The sequence below is a fragment of the Archocentrus centrarchus genome, chromosome 11, assembly GCF_007364275.1.
Source record: "Archocentrus centrarchus isolate MPI-CPG fArcCen1 chromosome 11, fArcCen1, whole genome shotgun sequence".
NCBI lineage: Eukaryota > Metazoa > Chordata > Actinopteri > Cichliformes > Cichlidae > Archocentrus > Archocentrus centrarchus.
The window spans coordinates 12144732-12165100 of record NC_044356.1 but is presented as its reverse complement, the minus strand read 5'-3'; the positions used below and the strand labels follow the sequence as shown (position 1 = coordinate 12165100).

The 20369-nt window shown below is 43.2% G+C and overlaps 3 protein-coding genes and 1 non-coding gene across 5 annotated transcripts; all 4 read left to right on the top strand.

The window, feature by feature from the left end:
- The first annotated feature begins 820 nt into the window (after positions 1 to 820).
- limd1b (LIM domains containing 1b) lies at positions 821 to 2224 on the top strand. Its single transcript, XM_030742009.1, has 7 exons — positions 821 to 936; positions 1058 to 1159; positions 1368 to 1435; positions 1530 to 1592; positions 1668 to 1798; positions 1947 to 1998; positions 2094 to 2224. The coding sequence occupies exons 1-7, from the start codon at positions 903 to 905 to the stop codon at positions 2175 to 2177; spliced, it is 534 nt and encodes a 177-aa protein (XP_030597869.1). The 5' UTR covers positions 821 to 902; the 3' UTR covers positions 2178 to 2224.
- Positions 2225 to 2433: 209 nt separating this feature from the next.
- nrm (nurim) lies at positions 2434 to 7415 on the top strand. The gene is made up of 4 exons (XM_030741527.1): positions 2434 to 2598; positions 3454 to 3647; positions 4130 to 4306; positions 6392 to 7415. Exons 1-4 carry the CDS (start codon positions 2448 to 2450, stop codon positions 6710 to 6712), a joined length of 843 nt encoding a protein of 280 aa, XP_030597387.1. The 5' UTR covers positions 2434 to 2447; the 3' UTR covers positions 6713 to 7415.
- On the top strand, positions 2837 to 2909 carry trnak-cuu (transfer RNA lysine (anticodon CUU)). Its single transcript has one exon. It is a non-coding gene; the product is annotated as a tRNA-Lys (tRNA).
- Positions 7416 to 8989: 1574 nt separating the features above from the next.
- ppp1r18 (protein phosphatase 1, regulatory subunit 18) lies at positions 8990 to 20145 on the top strand. 2 transcript variants are annotated; one of them, XM_030740965.1, is made up of 4 exons: positions 8990 to 9213; positions 9500 to 13573; positions 16212 to 16421; positions 19185 to 20145. In XM_030740965.1, the coding sequence occupies exons 2-4, from the start codon at positions 9560 to 9562 to the stop codon at positions 19236 to 19238; spliced, it is 4278 nt and encodes a 1425-aa protein (XP_030596825.1). In that variant the 5' UTR covers positions 8990 to 9213; positions 9500 to 9559; the 3' UTR covers positions 19239 to 20145. The 2 variants fall into 2 exon arrangements, with proteins under 2 accessions (XP_030596825.1, XP_030596826.1); XM_030740966.1 differs by having other exon boundaries at positions 16212 to 16425.
- The last annotated feature ends 224 nt before the right edge of the window (positions 20146 to 20369 follow it).

Sequence of the window (20369 nt, the reverse complement as noted above, 5' to 3'; positions counted from 1 at the left end):
TTTTATCAAAATCTTATTCAAGTAAAAATTGATATTTTTTTAACCAAGAGGTTAATAAGGGGGGCTCCTGTGGGTGTTAAATTATTATTAATAAGGCTGATGGATTGTTAGTCACAGTGGACCATATGCCTCCATCTCACCCTCTCCCCAACATCCTCCTTCACTACATCACTGAATCTTCTCTTCTCTTCCTCTTTTCCTCCTCAATGGCAGCTCCATATTCAACATCCTTTGTCGAGCATTAATGGATTGTTAGTACCCATATAATAACAGCTTTCTTTTCTTGTGGCTGATTAATTTGTCACTAACGTTTCTTTATTCTATCTCGTTTACTGGATGGTTTTCTGTCTGTAATTTGAATCTTCTGATATGATGATGTAGCCTGAGTTGTAAAGTATTTTTCTGCAGTGGAGTCAAATGTTTAAACCAATATCTGCAAAATGTAAGTGCTTTAGTAGGCTGAATGTGCTGCAGGTTCTTTTGCATCATTTCTTAGACATCTTTAGACTGTTTCCTCTGCTACTCTGACACATTTCATCTATCAGCTTACCCTAAAATACAGCTTATAAATAGAGAGCTGCTTGGAGCTGAGTGTCATCTGCACTAGTATGCTTTTTTTTTTTTTTAAAGATGCACTTTCTAGAAACAATCTTTCACTATTTCACAGCTACCACACTGATGAAAAAATAATATAATCTGATTGCAGATGCAGACCAGTAGTAGCCACCTCAGAGGAGTTGGAAAGTCTGAAGATTTGCTGCCTTCAGAGAGCAAAAGCAGCAAATAAAACACCCCTAAACCCAGAGAGCAGCTCCCCTTACAGCTGTCTGCACTACACATAAAATTAGACCCCCAGACAGCCATACTGAAGGCTCAGAGCACTGGGCAAACTGGTGTGGGAGATGGACCCCAGTTACAGTGACAGTGTTTACTTTGGTAAGAACATATTTTTTTAGTGATATAGTGTAGACCTTGATTATTATTCAAGTGTACTGCCAGTTGTTCCTGTGGGTTCACCTTTCACAGTTCTGTGCATTTATTCTTTGTGCTTTTTCAGGAACTTGTACAAGATGCAGTCAAGCAGTATACGGGGCAGGGAGAGCCTGTCAGGCCATGGGACATTTATTCCACAGCGCGTGCTTCACCTGCAGCGTTTGCAGTGAGTTCTCCGAATGTGAATATGGGCTCAGGGCTCTGCCACGGACAGACCTCCTGCTGTTCATCTTGTTCTATGATTCTGGCTGCACATTTGGGCTCATTGTCCTGCAGCAGAATGAATCATTTTGGACCCATCAGATACCTCTCTGATAGGTGTATAATGTATAATGGTCTACATGCTGTATTTAAGCTTTTGCGTATGTTTTCAGGTAAAACGCTCAGTGGCAAGCCTTTTTATACAGTGTCAGGACTGATATATTGTGAGGACGACTTTTTGGTAAGTATTTGATCTTTTCAAAGGTTGTAAAATGACAGAAAATCATGTTTTTTGTCCATATATTTGAGTGAATTGTTTCTATTATTTGCTGCAGTTCTCTGGTGTTCATCCATCCCCTGAAGTGTGTAACAGTTGTGGGTTTTTAATCACAGATGTGGTAAATATTCATTCATTTACATATGTGTATGTGTGGTGTCACATGCATGAAAGTAAAGTTACTTTGGATGATCAGGTCCTGCAGGCTCGTGGGAAACCGTACCACCCGTCCTGCTTTTGCTGTGTCGTCTGCAGACAGAGCCTGGAGGGTCAGCCTTTTGCTGTCGACGCACACTGCAGGGTCTACTGTGTCAGTGACTACCACAGGTGTGTGTCTTAGAACGACAATGGTCCTTATCAAGAGAAAAGGGGGGAAAATCCCTGCCAGACAGGCTGAACAGGAGAAAACTCACACCTTTGTTGACTTCGTGTTTCAGTTTCTGTGAACTTTCAGTGAAACCTTTTCTGGTTTCAGGGTCCAGGCCCCCCGCTGTGATGCCTGCAGGCTGCCGATACTCCCAACAGAAGTGAGCTTCACAAAAAATTCAACAAAAGGAATTAAAGTCTCTCCCGGAGTGGCTCTCTGAGAAATGTGTGTAAACCTATTTCTTTGTTATTTCAGGGGTCCACAGAGTCTATTCGAGTGACATCCTGTAACAGAAACTTCCATGTAGATTGCTACACTGCTGATGTTAACCTCATTTAAAAAGGACAGATACTGTGACACTTGCGCATATCTTAGTCTAATAAAGCCAATCAGTCCTAAATATTGCACTGTACTTTTATGTCTCCTCAGTTTTGCGTGATGAAGTGAGGTAATGGATTTTAAACTCATGCACTCATGCACAGGATTTCCCACCTCTGTCGCGCTTCTTCCTGAATGTAGCAGTGCCGCACAGTAGCACCTCCTTGTGCCTTAATCAGGCACTACAACCACTCCCCCAGCTCCCGGAACTGTTCGCGATAAGCGCTGATAATGGCGTCAGTCACAGTACGTGGCTTCGCTCTCTGCACCACGTCTTTGCTAAACTTTGCGTTTGTTTTCATATCCGGTGCAGACTTAATTCGGTTTGTCTCGTTTCGAGCCATTTACCACAACATCACGGGGGAGACGACACTCTGTCAAGGTAAGGTCCCGTACGTGGCAAGCGGCCAGGAGAGGTTCCCTAACATTGGTGAAGGAGTTTAATATAAAAGTTAGAAATACTTAACACACATTTTCACTATGGAAAAGTATCCTTAAAGGTTACTGTGTGTAAATATTTGGAATGTTTATCCCACACAATTAAGTGTAACTAAATAACTAAATATGAGCATTGTTTGGGTTACGCATTATATAATATTCAGCAGCTTTGCACCTTCAGCGCCCGGCTAGCTCAGTCGGTAGAGCATGAGACTCTTAATCTCAGGGTCGTGGGTTCGAGCCCCACGTTGGGCGAAAAATGTTTTTACTTTTTTTTTTCGGGGCAGTATTTATTTATCTTTTAAATCGTATTTCCTTTATTAACTAAAAAGAACACTATAACACAGGATTAAATGATCAGTTGTCAATCAGCAATCAACATGCTGGCTTATATTGCGTTTGTGTGGGGGTCATAGCTTGGTTTGAGCCCCATGTTTCTACAGTTTGACTTCCATCTGAGGACCATTTTTTGCTGTTGCATGTTCGATTGTGATTAGTAATTATAGTATTATGATTGCCCCATCACTACATTATTATCAGTACAGTATTTTTTTCCTTTGGGGATATAATGTATTGATACCCCTCTATTGTATAAGTGGGGTTGGTTTTGTGGGACACATTAGAAATGTAAGAAGGTTGTCTCAAGTCTTTACAGACCGCCTAATATCTTCTAATGTGGTTTTTAGGTATTATATCAATTATAAAACTCAAATGACCACTTCATAGAAGTCTAATAGCAAGAACTGACAACAGCCAATTTTAAAGTGACTTTTTTTCCCCTGATTTGCTCATGCCTAAGACTCCATTCCATGGACAGTGGCTCTGCGGGATGGCTCTGTCCTGGGGGCGCTTGCTGTGGATCTGGGGTTGCTGGCCCTCTTCATCGTGCAGCACAGTCTGCTGGCCTGGCTGCCTGTAAAACAGGCACTGCAGTCAGTGCTGGGGTCCCTCAACAGGACGGCATACAGCTTCACCACGGCACTCGCTCTGCAGGTACAGCAGCACACTTTCTCAAAGTATTAATTTGTCACAGAGAAGCTTAAAGACTCTTCTCACTGGAGTCACACACTGTATAACCTCCTGCCCTCTAGGAGGAGATACAGGAGTACCCGTGCCAGAACCACTCATCCCAGGAATAGCTTTTTCCCATTATCTGTTAGGCTACTGAAATCCTCAGTAACTACCCACTACACCGCACTACATCAGGACAATTACCGTCCACATTACACACACTGGACTAACTTCACACTCTGTTCACTGGACATTGTAAATATTATAACTTATTTAACCATCCTACATATTCTGCATTTATAAATATCCATAGACCACACACACACACACACACACACACACACACACACTCTTATTTACAATAATGTGATGCATAACTTATCATTCCCTCAGTGTTAATCACACGTTCATGCTTTTACCATCACACCTCTCAGTCTGCACCATTGCTTTGTTTCCTGTGTTAGATCTTGATGCGTTACTGGCAGCCAGTGACTAATGCCCCCTGTCTGTGGTCAGTGCGTCAGGCACCCTGGAGTGTCTGGTTCCCCCTGCTCTGCTTCTCGCTGCACTTCCTCTGCTGGGCCATCATCTGCAGCATCCTCATGATCTTTGACTACCCAGAACTACTGGGCATCAAGCAGGTAGGAAGCACAAGCAGAGGCATATGTTTTTGCTTTCAGACGTTAGAAAATCAGAGGTTCTTCAACTCAAAATGCTTTAACTCTATGAATACGGTTTACTGTATTCTATAAAAGTGGTTCTTGGTTATTCGTAGGTTAATTGGTGTTCCTAAACATTGCTTTTTAAATAAATGGTAAAATATTGTGTTGTTAATAATTCATTAAACCAACTAAAAAAAATCTGCACAACAAGCAAGAAATGGATATTTATTCTGTAAACACTCATTGGCCACTTTATTAGGTACAACTGTTCAACTGCTCGTTAACACAAATGTCTAATCAGCCGATCACATGGCAGCAATCAATGTATTTAGGAATGTAGACATGGTCAAAATGACCTACTGAAGTTCAAACCGAGCATCAGAATGGGGAAGAAATGTGACTTTAAAGTTTGCTTTGTGGCTTGATTCTGAAGTTTTAGCACCCGTCAGTATGATTCACTTCCCTTATTAGTGTTTTCAGTATTGTGGCTAATTGGTATCAAGAGATTTTAGAGTACATTAGAGCACTTTTTCAGTTTGAGTAACTGCAGTGAGAACTGAATTTCCATCCAGAAATCTAAAGCCTCTTTTCCAATAAAATGGTGCCAGTGTGGAGCCATACTGCTTCTGTGCTTTTTGAGAACCAGCCCGCATTTTGACAGGTCTTAGAACCACCTGTTACAGTGTTGCTGGCAGAAGGTTGGGTTATTTCCATGGAAAAATTAATCCGAGGGCTGCGTCTGTTACTCAGTAAATCTCTTCCATTAGCCTCTTGAATACCCACTGACATAAGGCTGCATGGCTAATCAAAATATTCTTCTTGCATTCATTGTCACTACGAAGTGCTGGTTTTGGACTGTGGGAGGAAGCTGGAGTAGGTGAAAAGAACCCACGCAGGCACAGTGAGTGCATGCAGACCCCAAGTGGAGGTCAGAGAGACCCCAGTTGGCCAGCAGGTTCAAACCGGGAACCTTCTCGCTGTGAGGCAACAGTGCCAACCACTACACCACCTTGAAACCCCAAAACTTATAAAATAGACTCAGTATATGTACAGTATGACCTGAAATGAGCAACTGAGCCCATGAAGCTGTCAGAAAGCTGTTTGAGGGCTGTTTTCTCCTAGACTTCTATAGGACAGGAAGGCTTTTTGCAACCAGAGGAGTCGCTTTGCCCAGAGGGCCATTAAATTCTTCCATCTTTTTTTTTGCACTGTCAGTGACTATAATACTGGCTGGGGCTCATGAGATAGAGCAGGTCACCTACCAATTGAAGGTCAGTGGCTGGCTCCTCCAGTCTGCCTGCCGAAGTATCCATAGGGAAGATTGTATGAATGTGATGGGGTGAAAGAGGCTTGTAGTAAAGAGTAAGTACCAGTCCAATTTAATACAAAACCTGTACTAAACAGGCAGCATGGTGGCGCAGTGGTTAGCACTGCTGCCTCACAGATGGAATACCATCTGGAAGGCCTGGGTTCGATTCCACCTTGGCCCTCTCTCTGTGTGGAGTTTGCATGTTCTCTCCGTGCTTGCGTGGGTTTCCTCCAGGTACTCCCACATTCCAAAGACATGCACTTACTGGGGTTAGGTTAATTGGCTATTCTAAATTGCCCGTGAGTGTGAAAGGTGTTAGCCCTGTGACAGGCTGGCGACCTGTTCAGGGTGTACCCTGCCTCTCGCCCTATGACAACTGGGATAGGCTCCAGCCCCCCCACGACCCTGAACAGGATAAGCGAATGGATGGATGGATCTGTACTAAACAGTGAGTTTAGTACAGGTTTCTCTCACCTAGTCTACTTTTTGCAGAAAGCTTGCTTGGGTCTCCTGCTGCTTGCCCTGTGGCTACAGCGCAGGTTTAACCAGGGTGTGCTGTCGCCTGGTGCGCTCTGCACCCCATCTACACCCACATAGTCCCTGCTTTAAAGTCAAAAGCACCTACTTACTTTAAAAATTATGATTTTTGACATAATCGAGCAGCCTAACTGTGCATCATCATAGTTAAACTTTGTTTGTTGACTTATTCGTTTAGTAGGTATCAAAATTTAATGCATAGCTCTCTCCTCCCTCAGGTGTATTATGACTGTCTCGGATTGGGGGATCCCCTCTCTCACAAGTCACCCCGCGCCCAGCGCCTCCTGTCCCACCTGCGCCACCCGGTGTGCCTGGAGCTGGTCGTGGTGCTGTGGCTTCTGCCGGCCTTATCCCTGGACAGGCTCCTGCTGGCGGGGGCACTGTCGGCCTACCTGGCCCTGGCGCACTCTCTGGACAAACAGGATTTAGCTTACCTCTGCATGCAGCTGAACAGCAAGATGCAGCGCTTTGCACAGCCACATGGAGGCAGCGCCGAAGCCACGGCTGACCAGGACGATGACGGCCACAAGAAGAAGTGAAGTCGAGGTCCGTGATCTCAATCTGTCCTCTTATGAGCTAGAAATATTAGTTTAAAACTGACTACAAAAGAGTTTCTGTAGGCCTCCAGAGCCTGATCTCTGCTGATTTTGTCATTTTGAATGTATTTCATTACAGTTTATTTCATCATGTGGACACACATACACCTCCCCTGCTGATAGACAGGAGTCTTTTCAAAACAGCTAATTTTAATGTAATTAGGATGAAAGATATTTGTTTCAAAATGCATTTATGCATTTTATACAGAATATTTTTTTTTACTAAACTGAATTGTTTTACTGTAAAGTGTTTTTCACAGACTGTTACAGCTCAGGTGCCACGTGTCTTAACACTGTGTTTCTCAGTTTAGATTGAATTTTCCTTTGGAAAACAAAGTCTCACTGAGATTTCACACTGACTTTATTTTCTGCTCGTGACAATGAATGAATGTATCCTCTTCATGCTTCTCTTTAACACTGATGTCAGACCGATTGTTTAAGACGTGAAGCTTGAATGCATTGAAGAAACTAAGTTGGTGTTTCATGACTCTTTACGTTTATCATGCTTGATAAATACGTTGTTATTAAGGCAGCCAATATTAGTATTAGTTAATTCTCAGAGTACTGGAATGTCTTATTCGATATGTTCTGTACACTAATATTTTCACGTTTGCCTTATGTAATGACAATGACAGCTTTCAGTATTTTTAAGAACATGTTAAATAAAAGTAGAAAGTTCATTTGCTCTTGTTAAATGTATCTTTTTTTATTAAAAGAGGATCAAGGATCAAATCAAAGAAATTTGAGGTTTAGATATTTGGTTTAACTTTGGTTTCATTATTACTATTATTTTTACACTTTAAAGCTCATATATCACAGGTAAACTACAGGCTAAATAACCCACCCTGAAAATAAATCGTTTTATTTTGACAGGGTACAGATGGATGTTTACACTCACTGGCCACTTTAGTAGGTTCACCTGAGTGATTCTGTAATTAGGGACACATTTTATATCAGCCACTATATAACATAGTTGGCAGTTTGTTCATGTTAGGCCCTTGTGCTAACTGCTAGATGCTAACACATTATCTCGAGGCCTTAATCAAGTTATATTTAAATAATATAATAATAGTTTCCTTCCCCTCTGTGTGGAGTTTCCTGTGTCTGATTCCTCAGTGTGACTGTCTCCCTGTGTTGTGTCAAGTCTGTGTTCTCTCTATGTGGTGTCAAGTATACGTTTGTATCATGTTTGGGTTCTTCCTGTTTTATTTTGACAGTCTCCTCTTCCCTGTGTGTTGTGTTCAGTGTTACGTCCCTTAGTCTAATTAGTGTCATTTTGTGCACCTGCTCTGCCTCAGCTGCCTCCACTTCCCTAATCACCCTCCTGTGTATTTACTGTCTCAGTCTGCCCCTTATCCGATCCTTGTTGCGCTCGCGTTCCCTATTTTTTTTTTCTTCTCTTCCCCCAGTTTCGGTTTTTTTTTTTTTGGGGGGGTGGTATGTATTTGATTGTGTTTAGCCACAATAAAGCTCGTTTTTGTTGTTCGCCTCTGCCTACTCCTGCGTCCTGCATTTGGGTCCTCACCACCTTCACACGCCACACGGTCAGCACTGTTTCAATATCTACATCCTTACGTCTACTTCCCGTTTTCCTAATCAAAATATAAATGAATCGTGGGTGACTGAGGACTTTTATGCAGGACTGTATATTTTTGTATCACTATACCCGTTTTCACTTCTCTTATTTTAAAAACGGGTTCCAAGTACGTTGAAGTACTTTAAATAACCTCCTGAGAACCGAGGGGAAAAGTATCTTTCACTTTAATTTTTTTGTGTGTGTCCCCACTACAGAGGACGTAAGGTCCCAGGAGGTAAACATACTTAAGTACTTGAATCTTCTGGAGTATTTCTGTTCTTTCCACTAGAGGGAGAATTTTGGCATAAAAAGCAAATAATCAGGACTGGAAATGTCCCGGTAGTTTTAGGGATGAGTTGATTATGCTGCTTGTTATGCTTCAAGTAAAGTCCCGCTGCAGCTCTGCATGCTGACACCACAGCCCGTTACACCGCCCTCCTCCTCCACCACCTTACCAATTAGCTCTGCGGGACGCGGCAGGGGTGAGCCGAGGCGGGGGAGGGTTGGTGGCCGGGCAGACGGCTGTGTGCTTTAAATGCCTTTTCTTAGGTCCGACAATATGGTGTGTGCCACTAAACTCTCCAGAGGGAATTGAATGTAATTATCGGATTAAAGCGCTGCAGCTCTCAAGCTGGAAATATTTACAACCGCACCGAGGACGGAGGCGTTTTCTGCTCTGATGCGCACTCGGGTCCCCGGGGTCGTTTGACTGGGTCGCTGATCGTTTTTAAAACTTGCATTTTGCCAGGACGGATTAATCTCTTCGTTACAGGCAGATTTTGCATCGTGGAGTGGAACACATTAAGCATAAGTGGAGATGTAAAGTCGACGTGGGTGCGTTGATATTTTTGCAAAAACAGGAGTTTGGGTGAGTTATATTTAAAAATGCATTATAAATATTACAATTACGGTTTTGCATAATGTGCTGCAAATTAATTAGATGACCTTTGTTATATTATTAATTTTTTTAAGATGTGCAGATAAATTGATTGCAAATGTGTGCTTTGATTTCTATCATGCTCTACGTTATTAAACTTTACAAATACATTACCATGATGTGTAGTTGCGCTTCAGTTATATGCGCCAAAAGTCTAATTTTTGCACATTTATTAGAAAGAAAATTTATGTTATTTTATCATTTTCTGTCTCTGCAGACGATTCCCAGAAACTCTGAAAAGGAACCATTTTGTTCAAAAGTGGGTACCTTTTCTGTTATGTCTGTTTCCTCTCTGCCAGAATGGAAACAACTCCTTCTGGAGAAAAAGAGGAGAGAGGAGGAGGAGCGAGAGAGGAGGGAAAAAGAGGAGGAGGAGAAGTTTGCCAGCATGCCAGCTTGGAAGCGAGGGATCATCCAGAGAAGGAAGGCAAAGCAGGAGAGTTTGGGTGACAGGGAGAGGGAGAGAGATGGCTGTCTGCTGCAGGTGGATGTCAGATCTACTTCTGATGGTCTGAGCGACACAGACAGCTCCGTAACAGTTAATCTGGGAAGCGAGCTGTCGTTCAGTCCAGATCCAGGGCAATGGCTAGATGCAGATCCCAAATCAGTGAGTCAGGTGTCTGTAGAAACAATAGTTCCAGTCCATGAAAACCCATTTATTCTTACACAGAGCGCATGGAGGAAGGTCAGGGATTCAGAAGTAGTAAATGAGCCAGAAGTTAAGGAGAGAGACAAATTAAGCCCCAAGAGTCAAGATGGGGAGTTGGGGAGAGGACGGGATATAGAGCTGAAAAAAGAGAGGTTTAGGGACAGGAGTGAGGGAAGGGAAAAAGACAGGAGCAGGGACAGGAGTCAAGGGAGAGACAGAGAGAATAGCAGGGAGGGATGCGAAAAAGACAAAAGTCAGCTTAAAGAGTTGGTTAAGGATGCAGTCAGGGAGCAGGAATTCCTTAAAGTTAGAAAAGACACAGAGGAAAAAGAAACCCCTTCACCAGCTTCTTCACTTTCCCCTATTGGTCCGTGTCTTCGGACCATCCGAGCTGACAACATCATCATCATTGAACAGGACAAGAAAGGCAGCGATGAGAGAAGGGGTAGATGGAGGGAGGCGGAGCGGGAGAAGATGGAAGAGGACTACCAGGGGAAGAAAGGCGTGAAGATGGACCTGAGGGAGATCTTGGCTGGAGGAGGGAGTGTCACAGAGATCCGAGCCTCTGAAGTTCTTATCATAAAGCCTTCAGCTTCCCCTGAAGAGAGAAGTGCAGGGGGGAAAGGGAGAGAGGACGGAGATATGAAGGGCAGCATGGACGCAAGAAGGGAGAGTATAGGCAGGGAGCTGAGAACAGACGTGTCCTGGCTGAGAGAGAAAGAGAGACCATGGGGCCAGGCGACAGTTATTAATAAAGATAGCAGGAAGGACAGCTTGGATGATAATGTTTTTGTGGAGAGAGGAGGGAGAGTCAGTCAGTTGCTGAGTAAATTTGGGGAGCACCCCAAGCCACCGTCCCGATCCAAAAGCTCTGATAATTTCCTTGAGCCAGGGAGGAGAAAATACTCAGGAGATCAGGATGAGCAACAATCCGAGGAGAGGAAAGCAGACGGAAAGAATACGCTGCTGAAAGGCGTGCCGAAGCGTTCGTTTAGCTTCTCTGATCGAGTCATCTGTGCTAAGGAGAACGGGATAGGTGAAGGTGAAGGATTTTATGAGAGGAAAATGCGTGAGAGGATCTATTCGGAGAGGAGCGTGGCACTGTGGGTAGATATAACCAGCTCAGGGAAGGAAACCACAGCGAAGATGGGGTGTGCACGTCTTTTAGAGAAAGACAAATTTGCAAAACACAGAATAAAAACTGAGGATGAGAAGGTCAGGAGAAATGAGTCGGAAATGTGTATCCAGCTTAAGAAAGTCGAGGCTGTTGACAAGAGGGCGGCAGAGAAGGTTGGCGATGCAGACGGGGACGTGGGGTTCACGGTGGCGTCAGTTAAAAACACAGAGGGAATATCATTTGCTAGAAGAGTGCCGATCAGGCAGGATGGGAAAGCAAGAGCTGATAGGGAGGTGATGCAACTAACAGGTGAGAAGAGTTTGGAAAGGGAGCTGAATGTAGACAAAGATTCAGAGGCAGGGGGAGAGACTGAGGTGAAAGTTTGTGAGAAAACAGATACTTCAAGTAAAGGTGGACTAGAAAGTACATCTGAAGCAAGTCATGTCGCTGCTGCACTAGATGCTGAGAGTCACTGCAGACATGATTCAGCTTTCACTGAGTGCTCCGGTCTAGGCTCTACAGTCCCAGACAGGGCCCTCCATAAAGGTGCAGAGTGGAGTGGTGCAAGACCACAAGGGCCTTACTTAACACAGTCTGTTTTCTCCCCACATGCTGAGGATCTTCTAAGTAAAATAGAAAAAATAGTAGACACATCTTCTTATAACAACGAGATAGGAGAAAGGGCTCTCAAGGCTGCTCAAGAAAAAACCAAAGAGGATGCACAACCAGGAGGATCAGAAAACCTCAGCCACGATTTAACCCCCAGATCTCCAAAAAGGAGCGCACCCAGTGGGATCCCTCCAGGCCCCGTGGAGATTCAGATCCCCAGGACTGTGTTTTACGTTGCAGAAGAAATGGAGAAAAAAAAGACTGGGGGTCAATGCACCAAGGGGCAAGACTGGGAGGGAGGTCAAGGGGTTGAGAGGAGGGATAGCTGGAGGATTGGGAAGCCCTTAAGCCGCATTGAGTCCCTGCGAGAAAAAATCAGACAGAGAGAGCTGGAGAAGCAGAGACAGAGTGAAGGAAGTGAGGCTGCAGAGATTAGTGATACTCAGACAGTGGGGGACCGGTACGAGGAGAGGGGAACTGAAATCGAAAAACAGTGGGAAGCTACAGGTCACGTGCAGAAGAGGCCGTCCGAAACAGAGCAGGGACAGGAAGAAGCAGCAGCGCAGACATCCGTGACTGCGTTTGACGTCACACAGGAAGTTGGCGTGTTGAAAACCTGCCCTCAGCTTCCTGTTTCTGTCCCACTGTCACAAGCTGTCAGAAGAGAGGAAGTGACAAGCAAGTATACCACTGCAGCCTCCGAAGCTACCTCTGAAGGCCTTCAGATATCCGAGGATGAAGACGACCCCCTGAAACATGTAGAAGCGCAACAGAGGTGCCACGGGGCCCGACACGAGAGCACGGAAGAAGAACAGGAGGAGGAAGGAAAGGAGCTCTCTGAGGAGGAGGCAGAGGAATACACATCAGCTCTCGATTTTGCACAGTCTCTCTCTCCTTCGCCGCCTCTTCCCAACTCCCTCGCAGCCATGAGCCGGATCTACAACTTGGAAACCGTGGGTTCGAGGTCAGGCTTGTATTTGAGGGAGAGGACAGTGGACATCTCATCATCTGTGCACCTTGTTAAGGTGAAGCCAATCATCTCGAACTCACAGCAGGGGGACAGCAAAGCGTTGGCGGGCGATGACATTTGTGGGGTTCAGACAATACAGCAGCAGATTGAGCAGTTTCAGCTGAAAGAGCAGGAAGCGCTGAAGTCTTCATCAAACACTTCTCTGAAGGACAGAGAGACGAAAGGACAGCAAAGCCCCAGAGGTGTGTTAAAGCAGCAGAAAAAAGGTGACGACCGGAGCCAGCTGATAAAGGACGATCTCAAAGCTCATCAGATAAAGGATGACATCAAGGCCCAGGAGAAGGATCAGGAAACACCAGATCCAAACCCCAGAGTCTCTCCTGATCGTGTTTGTTCCCCAACACCTCAGGGAAAACAAACTATCACCATCACCCCCTCATATCTCAGGAGCCAATCCCCAGACCATTCTAAAAGAGCCACAGATTGCGCCCCGACCCCGGCCTCCTCCCCAAGCTCAACATCTCCTGCCCAGTCTCCGAGTGTGTCTCCGTCACCCACTGCAATGCCTGTGCTCTTCTCCATCAGGAGTGCCTCTGGGGGCCAAGTGAAGCGAGGCACCACCATGACAATCACTCCAAAAAAGTCCTCCATAGGAGGGACAGCAGGGTCCACGGCACGGCCTGCGGTGTCAGTGTCGACCCCCGCAAAGACCCCAGCGCAGCAGACCCAGACGGTGTCCTCCTCTGCAAAGTCCCCATTACAGCAGCAGACCCAGACGGTGTCCTCCTCTGCAAAGTCCCCATTACAGCAGCAGACCCAAGCAGCCCCCGCTGTGGCCGAGCTGGGGAAGAAAAAGTACCCAACCGTGGAGGAAATTGAGGTGATTGGTGGATATCAGAATCTGGAGAAGTCTTGTCTGGTTAAGAATCGAGGGACCCCAAAAAGGGTGAGTGGAAACTCTGTAGTTATTTTGTTACTTTTAATTTTAACATGTCTCCATATGCTTTTAAAGTTCATCAGATACACCAAAGTTTATCACCTGTGTCACCTGCCTGATTTCACTGAGAGAACATCCCCTTTGACTGAGTAGAGTCACAGAGACTGACCTAAGCTGGTTAAGGCCTTATCAAGCACGACATCTTGATTCTTAGCCATAAAGTCCTCGAGTGATCTCCTTTACCATTTGCTTCTGCGGTCTCGTGCTGTGCAGACTTGTGACTTTTACCCTGTGATAACGACCTACCGCACTTTACATCTTTTACTCAAATTGTAGGTGTATGATTTTTTTTTTTTTTATAAAGAGACATACTAACCCACACATAGATAAAGCGAAGTGCTTGATGATTGGTGTTAACTGGAATAACTTAAGTACTTTATACTAGTCCTTTTAGGCGTCTGCAGAAAGGCTGCACAGGAAAGGAAAAAAAGCTGAATAGGAAGCCGCAGTTTTTTGTCTCATGTTCTCTACCTACATAACATGACATTTTCTCTCTGTGAACGCATGCAAGATCACATTTGTGTGCACTGTGGAACTGCAAATGAATGTTCCTGGAGTTCATGTTAAATGTTCTGTTTCCTCTTTTAGCTTCTGTGAATCCAGCAGTTGTTTGAGAGCAAGTGGGAGATGAGTTGGTATGACATAGAGTTGCTAAGCAGGGCAGAAATAAACCTTTTTTCACCGTCCTGTGAAGATAAACCTGTCTGCATTGACATCTTTCACTGACTATTAGAAGGCTGTGATTATTGGTAACCCCCTCTCAGTCTGCTTCCTTGTTCCCTTGTACCAGTTCGGTAATTTCTGTTGAGTCAGCCTCTCACACAAATCTCCCTTTGTGTCTTCTTGGCTGTTTCCTAGCAGGGGTTTGGGTTGTTAGACCAAAGTCTTGGCAGACAGTTTTTGACCACGCTGACCCTCCACTGTATACGGCTGACAGCAGCCCGCCAACTGCAAGCTCGGCATGCGTGAGACGGAAAAGAGAGCGAGAGAGAGTTTTACAGACAGATCAAAGAGTGCCTCATTGGCAGAGAAATTGCAATGAAGGAAAACTGACAGTCATACTGAGAGGATTAAAGGCCTGTTATTTGGTCTGACAGAAACTCCCTGTCACGCTGCATGTTTTTTGCTCACTTCCTCTTTCAAAACTTCCTCCAAACACGACACAGAGCCCGACAGGGAAGTGACGCAGTGCCCATTTTTAAGTTGCCAAATGCGACTCAGACACTAAACCTGTTGCAACACAGGACCACCTGTTACCTGTTAAGGGTGAAAAAGAAACCTATGTCCCCAGATAGCATAACTGTTACTTGCAATTAGATAAACAATAATTTATGTGAATACATCTCCATGATAATAATAACAATAAGTCCTTCATTTCACTCCCAGGACCACAGTCATGTAAATCTGTCTCCCTTCCTCCATCTATAAGCACCGCCTTCTTTAGCCACAGTGAGTGATGACCACTGAGTGATTCTCTGACCACCTGTTGCTCTCACGTTGTTACCCTACAGACGGTTTGACGTCAGGCCTCCTTCCCTCCCCCCTCTGAACCACGCCATCGTGTGGTTCAGAAGGGGGAGTTTTCTCTTCATATTTGCACCTCTTTTTGTTTTCTAGCATCAAATATATCCAGAAATGGTAGATGTCCTTCTTTATGTTGCCAAGCAATCCTCCATAGATTGTGTTTCTTTATGTTGGATGTGACCTTAAACACACTCATGTTTTATCAAATGCAGCAATGCACTAATTGATAAACTCCCCCCTTTCTGGCTCTTCTTCTTGCTCTTTTCCCTATCCCCGTGTCACTGGGTGTTTCTGCTGTCCTGCTGTGCCTGGGTTAATCAGGTTCAGGGAGGAAGGATTAGCCTACTGTGCCTTAGCATGCCAGCTTCTCTAACCCAGAGCTGTTATGCGCACACTCTCCACACCCAGGGCGAAGCAGCCTCCGTGCTGATTGTGTCTGCACCTCTGAGTGTGTTTACTACACATCTAGGCCTCAGAGCTGAGCTACTGTTATTATAAAACAAGCTGTGGGGATGTGCTGCTGTTTACACTACGCCGGCCGTCGAGTAAACAAACTCAAACACCTGTCAGGCCAGGTGGAGACGGGCTGAGCACCGCAGGGCCTTGTTCTCCTTTTCATCAGTGTAAGAGAAGTGGCAAACCAGAACTTCAGTTTCAGCCTCTCCTGCTGAATATGCATCAGAATCACTTATCACTGAGTGCACGAAAGGTTCAGTCAGTAAGTCCTTCTACAGACGGAGTATTTCTGCTGTGTTAAGCCCCGTGCTGTCAGTTAAAATTACACAGACAGCATCCAAACCTCACTGAGACCAAAACCATCTCCAGGTCTGCAGTGTGTGTTCTCATGTTTACCAAACAGGTATTAATCAATCATCATCATTAATTATCACTAAACAATTATCACAACACCCCTAAGGTGAAGGTTATTGCTATAATAATATATTTTTAAGAACATTTTGAAAAGTTGTATTTAACATAAAGCAACAAACACAAACCCTTAAAGATTAGTTGAAATGTAATTTATCAAAAGCATAACCATGTCTTTCTGTGTTTACTTCTGCAGGGGAAGGTGTGTTTCAGTGAGGTGGAGCAGGTATGCGAGTACCCATCAGAGGCCTCCATGCAGGCCTTCAAGCCCCACTCTCAGGACCTGGGGAGTGTGGAGAGGCTGCAGGGAGAGGAGGTGCAGGAGGAGCAGGGTGATGCGGAGGGAGGAGCGGTCGTGGTGAAGAACATGAAGAGTATGGGAACTGCAACAGGACCACGTATAAAAGTGGGTCAGTGTCACCCCCTTCTCAAAAAACACAAAGTTTAGTGAGATTGTATTCGGCCTTACAGATGTCTGCGTTCTCCTGAGAAACTCTGTGGGTTTGGATTTCACGCAGGATAAGATGTTGAATTTTGGTTTATGGTCAGAAGAAGGCTGAGTGCCTCCAGATAAGGCTCCTGGCCTTTTCTTATAGTTGGCAAATCCCATGAAAGAGATCCAAACCAACAATGTACTGATCCTAACAAGAAAGCCTGACAATATACTTCTTCATTGTTGTACCACTGACATATAATTTATGATGTTTCTTTAGTATGAAGAAAATGGGCACTGTACTTTTTCTGAGTGACTCCAAATGTGTACTAATCCTCAGATAAAATAGTTCTCAACAAATGTATCAATTAGTACTTTTTCTCAGAAATGTGTGCTAAAAACCCCCCACAGTGCCCAGCTTTTTAAAAAATCTCTGAAGCAAAATGTTGGTGACTTGCTGGTGGTGAATAAATAAATCTTCATTAATGAAAAGATGTCACATATAGATTGCTGTAGCCATCTTTATGTGACAAGTGAGAGGTAGATTTGACTTGTCAGTCACAGGTTGTTACCCACGAGTGTACACTAGATTCTCCTTTCCTGGAATGACCAAAATTAATAAAATCAACTTCATTTTTTATTCAGTATGATTCAAAATCGGTGACTGAGCCCATAAACCCATACAGGAAATTGTTTACTGAGATCAGAGCCATTTTCAGTGGCTGCAACCATCTTTTTACTCTCTTTGCATGGGAGACAAGCTAAAGCTAGTATGCACTAAAAAAATGTGCTGTGTACGTGCTGTTTGCATGCAAACATTTTGATGTAAAATAACATTTGGCTGGCGACTTTGTGTTGATCTAACGGTTGAAAAATAGTTCCAAAATTAAGGTTGAATCAACATCGTGGCTGTTACCCCAACGTTGGTTCGAGGTACTTCTTGACTTCTTGATGACTTTATTACTTTCTAACAAGAGAAAATTTGTAGTTTAAGTAGTTGCATCCTTATAATGCTGACATCTGGGACAGAACGATAATGGTTGTAACAGTCCAACATTATTCCTCATTCAACAAATGAGAGAGAATTTAGACATATTTAAACATATAAATGGCTTAAAAATGAAAACAGGCTATACATAGTCAAAATTTCAACAGATCTAACTTCAATTTTGAGTTAAGTCCAAAATTTAGCATGCATAACTTGGAAGCTTTGAAATATTAAGTCATAATTTCACCCAATATGGGGCGCCTGGGTGGCTTGGTGGTGGGGCCGGCAACCACATGTGTATGCCGCGTTGCGGTGCGGGCGGCGCGGGTTCGCGTCCCGACCCATTGCCAATTTGCCTGCGTGTCTTCCCCCTGTGTCTTTCCCCCATTTCCTGTCTCTCTCCACTGATGATGGAGGCCGCTGTGGCCAAAAATGAAAAAAAATAAATAAATAAAAATTTCACCCAGCATTAATCAAAATTTTGAGATGCTAGCCCAAAATTTTTACTTAGGGATTGCAAATCTATTTTTTTTTTTCAAGCTTTAACATCCATCCATCCATTTGCGGTTGAGTTTTTGCAGTCTTACCACGACTGATTTTGACCATAGAGATGACGTTATCATTTCGGCCATGTTTGCGGGGTTACTAGCACGTTGTTGCTAGTATTCACACAATTTTTTTCATTAAATAAGATTTATTAAGCAGCAAAAAACACTTTTTTTAAGTCAGTTAGCTGCTAGCTTTGCTGCTGAGGGGATAATGACATTTAAAATATATATATTTCTAAGCATCTTATAGATTTTGGCAGGTCACTGTTCTGTTTTGGAGAAGTTTATATTTTTCTGGGCACTGTTTTTTCCAGGATTAAACATTTCCTTAGTTATTGAAAAATAACTAGCTAGCACATGTGTTATCTTGGGTGCTAACTTGACAGTATGTTTTTTTTTTTTGTTTGTTTTTTTTAAATATGTCTTTGCTCTGCTGACTGTCTGCAAGTCAATACATCCTGTCAGGGTAGTTAATCCAACAAAAGAGAAGGTTAAATGGAGGTTAATTGCAGCAAAATAATATGTCTCTAGGCATTAATCTATGTTAGTATTGGTAACGATCTGCATGTCAAGATAGAAACAAACTGAAACATTATTTTAAGGTTTTAGTTTTTCATGCAGTTTTCTAACAACAGGAAAAATATAATAAATGAAAATATAACTTCACTGTATAAACTGACCAGAGCACCAGTTCGGATATTAGGGCAAGATTGATAAAATGAAAACGAACAATAAAAAGTGCTCTTATATAGCACTTTTCTACTCTACTTTGACCACTCAAAGCGCTTTATGCAACATGCCTCATTCATTCTTTCACATGCATTCATGTAAGCACTTTCTAAGCTTAAGTGCTTTTTTATGTAACATTCACACTCCGACGGTTGTATCGGAGAGCAACTTTGGGTTCAGTATCTTGCCCAAGGATAATTTGGCACGCAGACTGGTGCAGCCAGGGATAAAACCACCAACCTTCCAATTAGCAGATGACCTGTTCTACCTCCTGAACTACAGCCACCCCAAAATTAGATACTACTTTAAATACTGGAGAGCACATGGAAAGGTATGGTTGCATTTACGGCTCTCACAAAGCCATAAATGTCACTGTTGGTGAATGAGAATATCCCAAAATACAAAATGTAACAAGATGATAATCCTAGATTCACCGTATTTACCTTCCATCTCCGTGTCTCTGTTTTCCAGATGAGTCTTGCCCTCGGTAGAAGCCAGTCACCTTCGCCAAAATTGCCCATGTGATGAGGTCACCATCATTTTATTGAACAACTTTGTTGTTTGTTTTGATCATTTCTGAACTGTTTGTTAATATTTGTGGTGTTTTGTTTTCTGTAGCATCAGGAAGAATGAGGGACAAAATAAAGGAACATAATTGTGTTTACTGTGGGAAAAGAATCACCTAGTTTATTTTCAGGGAAACTGAGGGAAACTGATGTGAATGTATAAGTACATAACCCCTCAGTGGTGCACTGCTGGGTGATGAAGGATCACTTATCTATGCAATATAATGAAACAGATAAGAGTTATATTTTCTAGCTGATATATATATGTATAAATATATATTTGATAGTTTATTTTATGTTAATTATGTCTTTCTAAATTTAAGTCAGCATTGCCTCAGCACAGAAAAAAAAAAAGACTCTTGATGTTTATATCATCTGGTTTCATGTGCCTGCTGGATTTGCCCATACAGATGATATGAAGATCAGTTAATGTGTTTTGCTGAAAGCCTTTCAGAAAATACTCCTCTCAGCAGGTGTTACGTGTTACATGAATGGGTTTTGGTGCAATGTATGAGGTGATGAAGTTTTTGATTGTTTTTAAATTGGGGGTTTAATGGACTCTTATTGTTCTCAATTCTATAATAACAGGTCACCTGCTGTGCGTAAAAACCGGTTTTATTTGGTTATTTTTGTTGTGTTGAGGTGGAGACTGAGAGGAAGTCTCTGAGAGGATAAATAGCAAACAATGGAAACTTCATATTACAGCTGACATTTGACTTTGTGCAACATTTATAATCTTATATATACAGAGTATCTTTTGTAATTGAGTGTTTCAATTGGTAAAATAAGTTGCAAATTCTGTGATTCTGGGATTGAAGAAGCTGGCTTCAAAAGAAAAAAAATCTAATAAATATTCCTGAAAACTGTGTTGTCTTCTCTCTCTTTTTTTTTTTTTTTTTTCTGGATAGAAACTGAGGTTGTCCTCTGCTTTTCCTCCTCAAATGGGAGTGATCTATCTCAAAATGCTTTCAGGAAATCAATACTATGCAATATCCTGAGATTAAAACTTTGAGATTCAGCATTTCAGTTCAGCAAATAATCTCATCAGTGTGTTTCACTTTAGCTGGGCTGGAGTTTTCAGTTGTATCAC